The 14,109-nt window shown below is 41.2% G+C and overlaps 2 protein-coding genes across 5 annotated transcripts in view; one reads left to right on the forward strand and one right to left on the reverse strand.

Moving 5' to 3' along the window:
- The window catches only part of LOC116726045 (leucine-rich repeat-containing protein 41-like), a 91,575-nt gene extending 78,474 nt beyond the window's left edge, over positions 1–13,101 (reverse strand). For 2 of the 4 annotated variants that reach the window (XM_032572535.1, XM_032572531.1), the window contains exons 1-2: positions 12,799–13,101; positions 12,344–12,430 (exon numbers count right to left, since the gene is read on the reverse strand). In XM_032572535.1, the coding sequence (XP_032428426.1) occupies positions 12,344–12,430; positions 12,799–12,916 (205 nt within the window). In that variant the 5' untranslated portion in view covers positions 12,917–13,101. The remainder of the gene's footprint in view (positions 1–12,343; positions 12,431–12,798) is intronic. The other 2 variants (XM_032572534.1, XM_032572533.1) reach the window with 1 other exon arrangement.
- Positions 1–14,109, forward strand: part of LOC116726052 (uncharacterized) — a 591,833-nt gene that overhangs the window by 356,941 nt on the left and 220,783 nt on the right. The window lies entirely within an intron of this gene.

Raw genomic sequence — 14,109 nt, forward strand, 5'->3', positions numbered from 1 at the left:
CACATTATGACGTCATCTAAGCCCCGCCCCCTCGGAACCGGAAGTGCCGTTTTTTTCCTTGGAAAGCTCCGTTTATGGCTCTCTTGACCTAATCAAGATGATTCGGATGATGAGCTCTGTCATTGCTCGCTGCTGGCTGAACCGTGTGGGCGTGGCCAAATGGCGAATATCAGTCCCTCGCCATATTAATACGTTTGGCTCTAATTCAAGCATGGATCATCCGATTGGCTCCAAACTGGATATGTATGACCTTTGTTCACCTCTATAGAGCCCAACGGGATTGAGATGTAATTTGGCTCCACTGCGCCCCCTAAGTTAATACATCGGCCGTATCTCCTCGACGCATCGACCGATCTGCACCAGTTTTTTGGACAGTCGTCGGGGAGCGCCGCCGAACGCATTCACGCGTGTCGCCCGGTGGACGGGCGGGGAAAATGCACGACAGCTTCTGCGGCAGCTAGCGGGCGGCGGTGCTGGAAACTGCGGCAGAGCTTCCGCGGTGGGGAGCGGGCTGCGGCTCTGGAAATCGCGCGAGAGCTTCTGCGGTGGCCGGAACCCCCGCGGTGGCCAATAGGCCGGAGCGGCGCTTGCTGCGAGGGCCGCCCGAGGCTGCTTGCAGCTTTAATTCTTCTTACGATTCTGCCCCCCTCTTCGTGCGCCTTTTTGGGGGCTTTATCATATTCAAAAACTCACCAAACTTGGCGGAAGCGACTAGGCGGTTTAAAAATTTTGAATTTTAAGGTCGCCGCAAAAATCGCAAAAAAAATTGCTCAACGGCGGCAACTAGCAATTTTCAAAAGACCCATTGCTATTCACTTACTTCATCGTAGAGACTTGAAATTCGGTACAGTTGTAGAGCTCACTAAGACGCTCAGAATTTACAAGTAATGTCATAGTGCAAGTATCGCAGGAAGTCGGCCATTTTGTATTGAAGGTCCATTTTGGACCTCGATTTTGACGTTTACAGCCTTCGTATTTGATCGAACTCCTCCTAGGGATTTCGATTGATCGGCTTCAAACTCGGTCAGTCTGATCATAAGGCATGTCTGATTTAAAGTTATCAAATTGGTGAGTTTTGGAGCATGTTGAAGGGGGGTTAGCAGGGGTCAAAGTTCACCTACACGCCATGAAACAAAAACCTCTTATATTTCCTATACAAAAACACATAGAGGGACCAAACTTTCAGTGATTGATCGACATCAGGTGTCCTAAAATACCCTGCAGTGAAATTTTTTTTTTATGTAGGCCACGCCCCCTGAGAGCAGGAAGTGTAATGTTTTACTGTGAACGGTCGCTATCTTAGCCCTTTGACCTAATCAACATGAAACTGTGTCCAGAGACAGAAGACATGTTGGTGTGTTGTGGATTCCAACCCCGACCGGCTGCGATGAAGCAGGTGGGCGTGGCGGCGTTGCGAACGCCATCGAATTTCGTTTGGCTCTGAATTCCACAGTTTCAGGGTGAGCTGCTCCAAACTCACTAGGATGGATCCTTATCCATCCCCGAACAGGAATCCATAGCGATATTTGGTGGGCGTGGCCTAATTTTTCTATAGCGACCCCTAGAGTATTTTAAATGAACAGCCCCAAGCCATGCTTAAACCTAGAATTACGAAACTTGGTACACATGTGTATCTTGTCAGGACGTACAAAAAAGTCTCTTAGAGCCATGGTCTAAACCCAACAGGAAGTCGGCCATTTTAGATTGAAATTCATTTGACCTCGATTTTGACGTTTACAGCCTTCGTATTTGATCAAACTCCTCCTAGGGATTTCGATTGATCGGCTTCAAACTCGGTCAGTCTGATCATAAGGCATGTCTGATTTAAAGTTATCAAATTGGTGACTGTATGAGCTTGCTGAAGGGGGGTTACCAGGGGTCAAATTTCACCTACTCGCCATGAAACACGAAACTCTTATATATCCTGCACAGAAACTCACAGAGATACCAAACTTTAAATTATTGATCATCATTAGGTGTCCAAAAATACCCTGTGGTCAAATGATGACATCACTTAGGCCACGCCCCCTGAGAACAGGAAGTGTCATGTTTTACTGTGAACGGTCGCTATCTTAGCCCTTTGACATAATCAATATTAAACTGTGTCCAGAGACAGAAGACATGTTGGTGTGTTGTGGATTCAAGCCCTGACTGGCTGCGATGAAGCAGCTGGCTGTGGCGGCGTGGCGAAGTGACCTGTAAGGCTGATGCCATACGTTTGCTTCTAGATTCCACATATTTCGACCGAGCTGCACCAAACTTGGCCTGACTCATCCTGGTGTGATGCCTGACAATGCTATGTCATCATATTATGACGTCATCTAAGCCCCGCCCCCTCAGAATGAATTAGAGAGATCTTCTGTGTAATGGGCTCTTTGCACCTGCCGCTCTGACGTCACATCCGCATGCGCAAATACGGCTCATTTTTTTCCTTTTGAGTGACCATGACCGCAAGGAAAGATAAACTCGTATTTCAAAGGCAATTTAAGCAATACCATGAACACTGTTGTGTTCCACGGTGCACAGCGTCTTCTAAATATAACAGTCGGTTAAGTTTTCATGGATTTCCAAGCGATCCTGACTTACAACAACGATGGTTTGTCAATATTCGTCGCGACAACATCAAGCTAACATCGCATAGCAAAGTTTGCAGCCTTCACTTCCCTCCGGATCAGTTTCATCAGCCTAAAACTCCTGGCGGGAGAAGAATGGTTAAAAAAAAGGAGCCTCCCTGTGCTATTTCAATAGAACAACTTCTGTGTTCAGCCTGGAAGAGCCAGTGTATGGGAAAGAGTGAGCCGCCTGTGGAATGCACGTATGCAGATCACGATTATTGCTCTGTCCCAGAACCAGCTGGCCTGGACATGGTAATAAATGAAAACCAGAAATTAAAAGAAGAAATAAAAGCCCTAACAAGCCAGATCGAAGAACTGAAAATCCATTCTACCTTCGGATTACAAAGGTTCGCAGGGTCTGATGATGACATCCGATTTTACACGAGGTAAGCATCCACACCGCAACAAACCTTTTTCTTTTTAAAATTTGTGTTACTCGCCCCACCTCTGGTTTCTTAATTAAATATGTCTGAACTCAAAAATACAATAAACAAAAATTATGGGGCTTCTCTGCTTCCTCATGCTTCGGAAGCAAAAAGCCCGAACCGTAATCTCCCCGTTACTTGGTCTCTGTTTGACACTAACGACAAAAAACACATTAAAGCAATAAACTTAAAAATGAATACAGAATAACGTAAGAACATTGTCCGTTAGAAAGAATAAGAATGTTTAGATATTTAAATAGTACAATTGTATTAGTAAAATGTCCGAGAATATTGCCTATTAGCATAAGCTAAAGCTAATGTTAGCCACGAAGTTTAAAGAACTTTAAAGTAAGACTCACCTTCATATCCATGAATGTATGACGATACGTACATCTTAAAACCTTTTTCCAGTTTGCTTGATGGGGCTTTAGATCCCGCCTTACAAATACGATGTACATCGTTAATTGTTAGCTTTGGCAAGCGCTGCAAACACCGACTGTAAAATGACATCTTTAATAGCCCGGACAAAAATGAGCCGCTTTTCCCCGAACGCGGAAGCTGAGGTGCAAAGAGCCCATTACATAATAAACAGTCCATGTTCGTTGTTTGTAGGGCAATGCTGCCCTCTGCTGCCCACTGAAATAGTTTCATTATTTCAGTAATTCGACACCAGAGGGCAGCATTGCCCTACGGAATGACAGTTCAATGTTGTAATGGAGGAAAAAATTAAATAATTTGTAATTCTAACACAAAAACTCACAGAGACACCAAACGTTCAGTGATTGATCATAATCGAGTGTCCAATAATATCCAATGGTCAAATGATGACATCACTTAGGCCACGCCCCCTGAGAACAGGAAGTCTCATGTTTTACTGTGAACGGTCGCTATCTTAGCCCTTTGACCTAATCAACATGAAACTGTGTCCAGAGACAGAAGACATGTTGGTGTGTTGTGGATCCAAGCCCTGACCGGCTGCGATGAAGCAGCTGGGTGTGGCGGCGTGGCGAAGTGACCTGTAACGCCGATGCCATACGTATGCTTCTAGATTCCACATGTTTCGACCGAGCTGCACCAAACTTGGCCTGACTCATCCTGGTCTGATGCCTGACAATGCTATGTCATCATATTATGACGTCATCTAAGCCCCGCCCCCTCAGAATGAATTAGAGAGATCTTCTGTGTAATTACATAATAAACAGTCCATGTTCGTTGTTTGTAGGGCAATGCTGCCCTCTGCTGCCCACTGAAATAGTTTCATTATTTCAGTAATTCGACACCAGAGGGCAGCATTGCCCTACGGAATGAAAGTTCAATGTTGTAATGGAGGAAAAAATTAAATAATTTGTAATTCTAACACAAAAACTCACAGAGACACCAAACGTTCAGTGATTGATCATAATCGAGTGTCCAATAATATCCAATGGTCAAATGATGACATCACTTAGGCCCCGCCCCCTCGGAACAGGAAGTGCTATTTTTTTATTTGGAAAGCTCTGTTTATGGCTCTTTTGACCTAATCAAGATGATTCGGATGATAAACTCTGTCAATGCTCGCTGCTGGCTGAACCGTGTGGGCGTGGCCAAATGGCGAATATCAGTCCCTCGCCATATACATACGTTTGGCTCTAAATCACACATGGATCATCCGATTGACGCCAAACTGGATATGTATGACCTTTGTTCACCTCTAAAGAGCCCAACGAGTTTGAAATGTAATTTGGCTCCACTGCGCCCCCTAAGTTAATACATCGGCTGTGTCTCCTCGACGCATCGACCGATCTGCGCCAGATTTTTCGACAGTCGTCGGGCAGCGCCGCCGAACGCATTCACGCGTATCGCCCGGTGGACAGGCGGGGAAAATGCGCGACAGCTTCTGCGGCGGCTGGCGGGCGGCGGTGCTGGAAACTGCGGCGGAGCTTCTGCAGTGGGGAGCGGGCTGCGGCTCTGGAAATCGTGCGAGAGCTTCTGTGGTGGCCGGAACCCCCGCGGTGGCCAATAGGCCGGAGCGGCGCTTGCTGCGAGGGCCGCCCGAGGCTGCTCGCAGCTTTAATTCTTTTTTGTAATTGGTCCGTTAATTTGTGACGCTGTTGGACCGCCTATAAATAGGCTGGGTTGCGCCAGGTAAAGGCGACGCCCACTCCCAACCAACACCCAGGATGCGTTCTGACGCGGTGCGCACGTCTCCAGCCTGCCACACGGTAGTTTTTGTTAGCTGTTTGTTTGGTTGATGTTTTTTTTGTTGTAATTTTTGACCTGGTGGGACCGGTTGTCCTGTTTTCGATTTTTCTTTAACAGTAGTTTCTTTTTTCTTGTAGTCCGGTACTAGCAGGGGCTTCGACGGCCCTGTATAGGGTTGGCCCCCTGCTGTACCGTTTTGTTCTTTTTGACCAGCTCATCAGGTCCAACTTTCTGTTTATACTTTGGGATTTTTGTGTTCTTTCTTTTTTGGGACACGGGGAACCGAGGATTTAATTCTCTTTTTCTTCACAGAAAAATCAAAAGAAGCTCATCTTAAAGAAAAGGTCGAGAGAATTGAAAATAAAAATTACTTTTGAATCCTCATTTTTGTCTTCGTGTCCTCAAATATGTTGTGCCCTTTGTGGACGTAACAGTATGCTATTCTGACAGCGTATGATAATCTGATAGAACACCTGCAGTGTTCAGTCTATGCGTTCACCTGTATAAATACACCTGCAGCGTTCTTCCCTGCTGTTTGCTCTGACCACACAGCAGCTCCAGGAGGAGAAAGGCTGTCGTACTCCAAGCATCGCGCCAGTCAATTTAAGGATACTTACTGATCCCCCGAAAACGACAAAAACCCGGACATTATCATCAATTAATAAAATGTCCCTAGACTGAACTTGAAAATTGGATGTTATGCTGTTAGTACTTAGCAACAACTAATAGGGAGACGTGAGAGCGTCGCCCAACACAAGTAATGAACAGGTGTTACAGAAAAATCCATCAATTTCTGTGACTACAGGGGGCAACAGGGTGCGAATACTGGGTAAATACTGAGACAGCTGGGATTCAGTTATTACAACTAAAAACCAGCGATCAGGCCCGAAACCTGGGAGTAGTGATGGACTCTGACCTGAACCTCCAGAGCCACATAAAGTCAGTTACAAAGTTGGCCTTCTATCACCTGAAGAACATTTCCAGGATTAAAGGACTAATGTCTCAGCAAGATCTAGAGAAACTCATCCATGCGTTCATCTTCAGTAGTATTGATTATTGCAACAGCGTCTTCACAGGTCTGTCCAACAAATCAATCAAACAGCTGCAGCTGATCCAGAACGCTGCTGCTCGCGTTCTCACTAAAACCAGGAAGATAGAGCACATAACACCAGTTTTAAAGTCCCTCCACTGGCTCCCTGTAGCTCAAAGAATAGACTTTAAAATACTGTTGTTAGTTTACAAATCACTGAACGGCTTAGCACCACAATACATTAAAGATCTGCTGTTGTTGTATCAACCTTCCAGACCTCTCAGGTTCTGGTTCTGGTTCTGCTCTGCATCCCCAGAACCAGAACCAAACGAGGAGAAGCAACATTCAGCATCTATGCACCACAAATTTGGAACAAACTTCCAGAAAACTGTAAAACAGCTGAAACACTGATGTAACCCAGTGTTTAAAAACACAAGAAAAAAATAATAGATGTTGATTCAATGTCTTATTCTACCAAAATAGCTAAAAGGTAATTACGTAAATCTTCAAAAAATGTGAAATATGCTTTTAGTGTTAGCTTCTATTGACAGATTAGGCAGCCAATGGCTGGCGCGGTCTGGTTTCGTGTCGGCCAATGGGGTTGATCGTCCCGCCCCTTTTTAACAGCTGGCGGTTGTTTCGTTCGGAGCGCGGCAGACAGGCTTGAAAGCTAACAGCTGACGGTTGCTTCGCTCAGAACGCTTGAGAACAGCTGACGGTTGTTTCGCTGCGAACGCTTGAGAGCTAACAGCTGACGGTCGTTTCCGTAAAGAGGTAGAAAGAAATTGACGAATCTGGAAATTGGTAAGGATAACAATATTAATATAAATTCACTAAATATATAATTCAAAATACTACATTCGGTTTTATTAGATCTCGGAGGGTTTCCCCCGTGAACAGCTGAAGCCCGAAAAATAGCCGTTGACAGCTCGGAGCATCGGTGAGTCATCGCACGCGCTCGGCAGTTGGTTAAGTAAATTTGGTGAAAATTGGCTAAAATACCTATTAAATTATAAAATTTAATATAAAATAAAATTGATTGTAAGATTTTGTATTGTTATTGTTGTGTATGTTGTATTTGTTTTATGTAATTGCATTTATTTTAAGATTGAATGTATATAATATTCTTTTTTTTACCACATATAAGCTAATCTATTTAGTTTTACTAATATGTTGGAAAAATTGTGTTCTGTTAACTTGTTGTTATACAACATGAAAGAAAAAAATAAGAAGAACTTGAGAAATGATTAAATAGCATCTTATGTGCTAAAATGTTTTACTTTGGCCTTGTTATAGGTCAGGTTTTTTTTTTGGAGTTTGTACAGTACACTTTTGGCTTGGAGGGCCAAAGATTCCAAGACCCTCTTCACCTGAAACTGGATGGCGAGCCCCAGCCCAGAGGACCAGGCGCACGGGTAGATAGTGACCCGACTGATCACCAGCTGAGAGACTTTGAGACTGAAGAATTAATTCATTGGAGACTGAAGTATTCAATTTATTTATTTATTTTTTTTTTTTAAAAGCGCGCAGTATTTGTTTGTCTGTTTTAAATGTGGATCCACAATTGTTTATTATATTAAATATTTGCTCTTTTCTTGTAGACACTGTGTGTTCTGTTGTTGCTCACACCTGGGTTTCCTAGAATTTAATATCTTCTGATTAGGCCCAACTTCCTATATATATAGTATAAATTAATTAACCTGTTTTTGTGAGTTGCAGGTTACACTGACTTCTATTAAATCTCGACTAAAAACCTACCTGTTTAGAATTGTATATGAAATGTAATCAATTACCAATTTATTGATGGAACTTGACTTAATGTCCTGTTTTGATTGTTGATTCTATGTTACATTGTGTTTCTATGTTTGTAATGATGTAAAGCACTTTGAAATGCCTTGCTGCTGAAATGTGCTATACAAATAAAATTTGATTGATTGATTGATTGATTGTAAGATTCATGGCTCCGATATTACCATCGCATTGACAGAGAAAATATAATGTATTACTTTGTATTTGAGGCGGAACACTGACCATCACATTGAATCCCTATGTGCTGTCGTTAAAATATGTAAACCAACTGTGGCCATTTAATAAATTGGTACGCTATTAAGAAATGGATCACACTGGTCACAGATTATTCTGGCCAGAATAATCCGTGACCTTACTGTACAGGTCAGTAAATAATGTCAGAGTTTAAAACAACTATTTTTCAGAGTTCTACCACCTCATCACTACAATCTGGGTGTATTTATAATAATATTTAACCCTCAAATAGCTAAAATCACACTGGTTATTCAAATCACAGATTATTCTGGCCAGAATAATCGCGCTATCGCCCCCTGCGGTCACTAAAAATGATGGGTCACAGATTTTGCTGCAGCAACGGCCGGAACACAGTGCGCTAAATGATAAAACATAATTTAATGAAGTTTTGAGGCAGATACATTTTCCTCAAGGAATTTAAATAATTGAGGTACGTGAATCATTCGAGGAATCGTTTCAGCCCTAGATTAGATTATTCGCACACCTCCTATAAACTTATTGCATCTCTGTCACAGTGTTGTTTACATTATATCCTATATGCATGAATCATATAGGAAACATTTATTGGCCAGCCGATGTATCTGCACCAATTTTCTGAATTTTGAGAGATTGGTGATCGGCTGATACTTACACATGAAGCCAATCTTATCCCAAATCTTATTTACCTCAGCAAAGATTTAAAAGTAAATCACCCACTGTCCTCTTCTGCTCTTCCGTCAGAGGTTTGACTGACAAATCGGCCACCAGCTTATGTCTGCACTTCTGCTTTAACAATAGTCACCCCACTGTTGCCAGCTCAGTGACTTTCTTGCAATATTTAACGACATATCCAAGAAACAAAATGCTATCAACCAAAATCTGAATCGTCAGGTAAGGCTTTTTAAAGATCCCCAATTGACGATCACCAAGAAAACTGCAATCGATGCACCCCTACTTAAGATGGAATACATACACACATATTTATGAAATACTTTGATTGAATTCATTTCTCTTAGGTGTGATTCCAGTAGCTAAAAATTACATTTACACCAGGTGAGTCTTTCTCATCTAAGAATGGGGACCGGTACTGGCCTGATTTTGTGCCGTCAAATAATTTTGGCAGTGCTCCTGGAGAAGCTTCTCATAATTTATAAGTACATGTAAAATTCTCATAATTTATAAGTACATGTAAAATTAATATTTGCTTTAGATACATCATGATCAGCAGCAAACAACACATTGCCAATGTAATAGAAAATTTCATTTTTATCCTTATTTTACCTTTGATGGAACTCATGATATTTATTACCATTTATTTACTGATTATATCTGCTGTGTTTTGCAATTTCTGCAACATGTGTTTTTCCATTAAAGAAGTTTCCAGATAATGTTTAGATGCTTCAACAGCTGTGATAGTATAAGAGACCTGAAGACATCTTGGGTAAAATGCTTGATCTGGCAATTGTCTTAAAGGACTGACATGTGCGGAATGTAGTTTGTATCCTGCACCCATGAGTGCAAAGAAAAATGAGAAGTTTGTCCTGAAATTATTATCGGCTCTCTTTCCTGCCATAAAATCGTCCCCCCAAGAGGTGAGGGACGGTTTATGAGGTGGGGGTTAGGATTGTCTCTGTGCTCCATCTGGCAATAGAGATAAGATCAGACTTTGGGTGGGTCTTTGCCTTGCTGTGACTATATAACGATGTGATGTGTGTTGTTCAGGGCTCTTCTCCTGACTGTGTTCAGTGAGACGGGTCTTCGAACACTTTTGCCTTCGAATAAAGAAACTTAAAGACAAAGATTAATCTTTCTCTACTTTTTGAAACAGATTCTCATTCCTTAATAATACAATTCTATAACACCAACTACAGCTTAGAGTAGCTCATTGATACACTGCCTGGCCCAAAAAAAAGTCGCCACCAAAAAATGGTCACACTCTCTAATATTTTGTTGGACCGCCTTTAGCTTTGATTACAGCCCGCATTCGCTGTGGCATTGTTTCAATAAGCTTCTGCAGTGTCACAAGATTTATTTCCATCCAGTGTTGCATTAATCTTTCACCAAGATCTTGTATTGATGATGGGAGAGTCTGACCACTGCACAAAGCCTTCTCCAGCACATCCCAAAGATTCTCAATGGGGTTAAGGTCTGGACTCTGTGGTGGCCAATCCATGTGTGAAAAAGATGTCTCATGCTCCCTGAACCACTCTGAATCCTGGCATTGTCATCTTGGAATATGCCCGTTCCATTTGGGAAGACAAAATCCATTGATGGAATAACCTGGTCATTCAGCATATTCAGGTAGTCAGCTGACCTCATTCTTTGGGCACACAATGTTGCTGAACCTAGACCTGACCAACTGCAGCAACCCCAGATCATAGCACTGCCCACACAGGCTTGTACAGTAGGCACTAGGCATGATGGATGCATCACTTCACCTGCCTCTCTTCTTACCCTGATGTGCCCATCACTCTGGAACAGGGTAAATCTGGACTCATCAGACCACATGACCCTCTTCCATTCCTCCAGAGTCCAATCTTTATGCTCCCTAGCAAACTGAAGCCTTTTTTTCTGGTTAGCCTTACTGATTAGAGGTTTTCTTACGGCTACACAGCTGTTCAATCCCAACCCCTTGAGTTCCCTTCGCATTGTGCGTGTGGAAATGCTTTTGCGTTCACAATTAAACATACTCCTGAGTTCTGCTGTTGTTTTTCTTCGATTTGATTTGACCAAACGTTTAAGTAATCGCCGATCACGATCATTCAGGATTTTTTTCCGACCACATTTCTTCCTGGAAGACGATGGTTCCCCACCATCCTTCCAGTTTTTAATGATGCGTTGGACAGTTCTTAACCCAATTCCAGTAGTTTCTGCAATCTCCTTAGATGTTTTCTCTGCTTGATGCATGCCAATGATTTGACCCTTCTTAAACAGACTAACGTCTTTTCCACGACCACAGGATGTGTCTTTTGCCATGGTTGTTTAAGAAATGAGGAGTTACTCATTGCATCAGCTGGGGTTAAATAACTTGTTGCCAGCTGAAAAATAATCGCCTATGCAGTACTTATCCAATAGGAGGCTTGTACCTATTTGCTTAGTTAAATCCGGGTGGCGACTTTTTTTTTGGCCAGGCAGTGTATATTGCCATATAGCCTGATGTAAAGACATTTTTCTAGATAATGTCAAACATTGAGAAGTTTTAATTATTGTCATCAATGTTATCAAACACACCGTTTTGAAACCACGAGGGCCAACCACGAGAATGAAGACAGTTAAAGTTAAAACTCAGCTTCACACAAAAACAAAGACACTAGCATCAATATTTGGCTTTTGAACCAGACTGTACACGGTCGCTATGACGCTAATTTTCCATAAGCAGCTTCACAAATCTTTTTAGTAAACATTACATTATCAAGAGACCTGTAAACATACCTTGATCTTGGCTTTTTTTCTCTTCTTCCTCTTTATTTTCTTTGTCCCTGAATAATAAGTCTTATTTTGTGACAGTGTTTAGTTAACTTATCTTGGAGATTTGGATGCGCACTGCACATTGAAGAGAGCTCATATTACCGGTGAAGCAGGACCTACTGCGGCCACCAGGGTGCCCCAAGAACAATTTATTTTTGATTTTTCCCTCGAATAAACAATGATTTCTACGTGATCAAATTATTTATTGTAAAAAAAAATCCTAACTTTACAATGAAATTCTATGTATGTTACTATAATCACATAGAAATTATTACTTAAAAGAAATCAGTTACACTTAGGGGGTCCCCTATTGTCTCTGGGGCCCTAAGCAGCCACTTAGTTTGCTTATGCCTTGGGCCAATTCTGACTAAGTTGCTTTATTTGTAGATGTTACACTGACTTTGCTTTTATTTTCAGTGAAAGTACTTCTAGTTCAGTGCTTCTTGTATTTTTCTTCCTGCCCTCTATTTGATTGTGGCAGATGTTATGTATTATGATCAATATTGGTAATTTGCTCTGGATTTATGCTCTACTTTGACTTCTCTTGTGATCGATAATGAATACTGAACAAGAACTACAGACAGCAGAAACAGAGTCCATACCTCTCTTATTGAGGGCTGGCTGGACCTCATCCAGTTGACATGCTGTCAGATGAGGCAGTAGATCCTTAAGGAGCGGTGTTGGGAGGTCTAGATTTGAACAGATATCACATCAGATCACACATTACGCCATTCTAAAAGACTAACACTTGTCTGTACCTATGGATGAGGGCTGCAACATAAATTATGAATACACAGTTGAAACCAGATGACTACATACAACGAATACAACTTCTCCAACATGGCGGTTTGCTGTGTGAGCCATAGACACAATTTAGAAGTTTTATTCTTAAAATCAGACACGATTCCTCTTCTTTTCACAAATAGAGTGAAAGTTTCACAAATTACAAACCATTTTCTAAATAACAGCTCATAAGTTCAGAATAATGACCTAATCTGCTGGACGTGATGCTAACTTTTTGAGAGGTTTAACTCAGTTTAGTAGCTCTTTGTCTTACCAAGAACAGCTTCGGTTCCCAACGCGGTAAAATGTGTCCTGACGGCCTGAAAACAATGTTTTTGTAAACTGGTATCTGCTGACTTCCTCAGCTTTATCTTTCCACTGGTGCCTGCCATCGATAATGATTAGCGCCAAACATCCAGTACCTCCATCACATTACTGTCTTCCAGGCTTCGTCTGCTGGTGCTGTAGAAAGGGAGAAAGGTGAATCAGTGGCTCGCTCTTACGACATAACAAAGAGTGGACCCCGTATTGGCTGCTGGGGCGCAGGAAATACGGCGGCCATCTTGGAGCGGTGGGTTGTTTTTTTTTTGTGGTTTTTTTTAATGGATCTTTATTGAGATACAAAATACATAACAGTACAAACACAGAAATGTCTGCTAGGTGTCACCGACACATACGGTACATCACCATGACGTTACATGAACACATTTTTTTTTTTTTTAAACAAATTAATCAGAAACAAATAAGGCAATTACAGTAGTGGAATTCTGTATAAGGCACATATAGAAGAGGCATATTTAAAATGGAATACAGAGTAATATTGATAATAGAAAATTAGTATTACAATAAGTAATAGTGAAACAATAACTAAAAAAAAAAAAAAAGGCAAAGGGGGATTCATGTATTAGGATTAATATACATCAGTGGGCAATTCCATTAATATTTCAGCCAGGGATTCATACGATTCAATACATTTCAAGGATTTCAAATATAACTGGAATTCAGATAAGAAGATGTTAAAAACTGGGGATGATCTCAGCACTCTTTGTTTATGAATAAAGAATTTTGCCAAACAAAATATTAAATTACAACAGAGTTCTGTAGTTTTGTTTATTAATAACACTCCAAAAGTTACCATATCTCTAGAAATAGATTCAGGAAGTGTGATTTTTAAACTGATCCACCTTTCTAAGCAATTCCAGAATGTTTTGGTTTGGTTGCATTCATAGAAGATATGGTCTATCGTTTCAATATCACGTTCACAAAATGAGCACTTATTGTCATCGATATTAAAGCGATTTCTTAATAGTTCTTTTGCAGGGTAAATTGCATTTAAAATTTTAAAGTGTGTTTCTTTAGCTTTTGGTTGTATGGGGAGTTTAAAATAAAGAGTTCTTAACGTTTCAATTGATTTATTATCAAACTTGGAAAGAATGTTATTTCTATTAATTTTCCCAGGGAACAGAGTTTTGTTAAGACAGTTTCTAATTGTGTGGTTATTGAATTTTTGGTCAGTCAATGAAATTCCATTAATTAATCAATTTGGTAATTGTGGGGTCATCGGATTATTTATTATCAAGTTTTT

Source organism: Xiphophorus hellerii, chromosome 9, assembly GCF_003331165.1.
Source record: "Xiphophorus hellerii strain 12219 chromosome 9, Xiphophorus_hellerii-4.1, whole genome shotgun sequence".
Lineage (NCBI taxonomy): Eukaryota > Metazoa > Chordata > Actinopteri > Cyprinodontiformes > Poeciliidae > Xiphophorus > Xiphophorus hellerii.